The 1,961-nt window shown below is 43.3% G+C and overlaps 1 protein-coding gene across 2 annotated transcripts in view; it reads left to right on the top strand.

The window, feature by feature from the left end:
• The window catches only part of LOC126490513 (zinc finger protein 426-like), an 11,438-nt gene extending 9,520 nt beyond the window's left edge, over nucleotides 1-1,918 (top strand). The window contains exon 4 of one of the 2 annotated variants that reach the window (XR_007589192.1): nucleotides 1,768-1,844. Coding sequence is in view for 1 of the 2 variants with exons in the window: in XM_050125478.1 (XP_049981435.1) it covers nucleotides 1,768-1,856 (89 nt within the window). In the remaining variant the exon portion in view is untranslated. Of the gene's footprint in view, nucleotides 1-1,767 lie in introns of both variants that reach the window. The other variant, XM_050125478.1, reaches the window with a different exon arrangement.
• Nucleotides 1,919-1,961: the final 43 nt, after the last annotated feature.

The following is a 1,961-nucleotide window of genomic DNA, read 5'->3' as shown; positions in this document are numbered from 1 at the left end:
TTTTTTCTGTCTTACCTTTCTTTCTTTCTCTTTTTCTTGTTTTGTAGGTTGGTTGCCCGCCCCTTTTTTTCTCGGTCCTTGTTCTTTTTTCTTTTTTTTTTTTTTTAAAGATTTATTTATTAATTATGTATACAGTATTCTGTCTGCATGTATGCCTGCAGGCCAGAAGAGGGCACCAGATCTCATTACAGGTGGTTGTGAGCCACCATGTGGTTGCTAGGAATTGAACTCAGGACCTCTGGAAGAGCAGTCACTGCTCTTAACCTCTGATCTCTCTTCTTTGATCCCTGCTCTCTCCTTCTAGTTCTTCTCTCTGCCTGCCAACTCCGCCTGTCCTTGCTCCTGCCTCGCTATTGGCCATTCAGTGTTTTATTAGACCATCAGATGTTTTAGACAGGCAAAAATCACAGCTTCACAGTTAAACAGATGCAACATAAAAGAATGCAACACATCTTTGTATCATTAAAACAAATGTTCCACAGTATAAACAAAAATAACACATCTTAAAATAACATTCCACAAGACACGCATTGCCCAAGGAGGTCAGAGGAGGCATTAGATGCCCTGGAACAGCTGTGAGCTGCTTCAAGAACAGCAAATGCTCCTAAGTGCTAAGCCATTTCTATAGCACCCCGCTCCATCCCCTTTTCTCCTATAGGTACTCTGACTGGCCTCGAACTCTCAGAGAGCCACCAGCTTGCCTCCCACCCACATGCTGGAAGTAAAGGTGTATACTACCACACTTGGTTCAAGAATCATTGTTACCTTAGTACTACATGGTGCACATACATACATACAGGCAAAACACACATAAAATGAATAAATCTAATAAAGAAATTAGAAAGAGGAAAAATGGGGGGTTTCACAGGCAAGCATGAGCAAGCACGAGGGTCTGCATTCAGTTCCTCAGTACTATTTATAAAGCCATGTGCAGTAGCTGCACCGGTAGGGGAAATTGGAGGGTCCTTGGGCAGTTTAACTAAATTATTGAACTCCAGGTAAAATGTGATTGCGTTTCAAAAAAATTATGGAACCAGGAAGATGTAGTGATTAGTGCCTTTAATCCAACACTTGGGAGGCGGAGGCCAGGGATCTCTGTGAATTTGAGGCCACCCTGATCTATTTAATAAGTTCTAGGCAAACCAGGGCTACACATTGAGATTCTGTCTCAAATCTAAAACAGAAAAACTATATGTGCTGGTGTGCGCTTATATTCCCAGTGCTTGGGGATTGACTAGTCAACCTAGTCTTCATCAGTGAAACCCCAGTCTTCGTGAGAGATCTTGTCTTAGAAAACAAATTGCAGGGCTAGGACTCAAGGATATCCTAGAGATGACTCAAGCATAAAGTGCCTGACTGTATCATCACGAGGAGCACAGTTTGCACCCTAAAACCCATGTGAAAAGTAGGCAGGCACAGTAGCTGCCTGTGATCCCAGCATTCAGAAGGGAGACAGGAGATCCCCTGGGAAGTGGCGAGCCAGAGTGTCTGTAGCTATGGCCCTGGATGTCGCAGTATCTATAAAAGATGGACAGTGGCCCTGGATGCCGCAGTATCTATAAAAGATGGACAGTGGCCCTGGATGCCGCAGTATCTATAAAAGGTGGACAGTGGTCCAGGAGAACACCTGACGTGTGCACATGTGCACTCATACCACACATACACACACAAAGGGAGGGAAAGAGGGTCATAAATTTACCATTACTGTTTTTTTTTTTCTGTTGAATATGAACCACATCCAATAATACATTTTCCTTTTATGTACAGGATATGAGGTCGTCAAACCCAGTCTGATCTCCTGGTTGGAGGAGGAAGATTTACAGGAAGTGCAGAGAGAAGGTTTCCAGGGTGAGTAGGCATGGGGAAACAATTGTGATCAGGAAGTTCCTTAAGTTTGACAATAGGATGGAGGGTTTTTGTTGATTTGGTTGGGTTTGGTTTGGTTTGGTTTGGTTTGGTTT

This window comes from Alexandromys fortis, unplaced genomic scaffold, assembly GCF_014885135.2.
Source record: "Alexandromys fortis isolate MF-2015 unplaced genomic scaffold, M_Fortis_MF-2015_v1.1 scaffold_242, whole genome shotgun sequence".
Classification (NCBI taxonomy): domain Eukaryota; kingdom Metazoa; phylum Chordata; class Mammalia; order Rodentia; family Cricetidae; genus Alexandromys; species Alexandromys fortis.
Note: the sequence above shows the minus strand (reverse complement) of the source record. Positions and strands in the feature narration are given on the sequence as shown.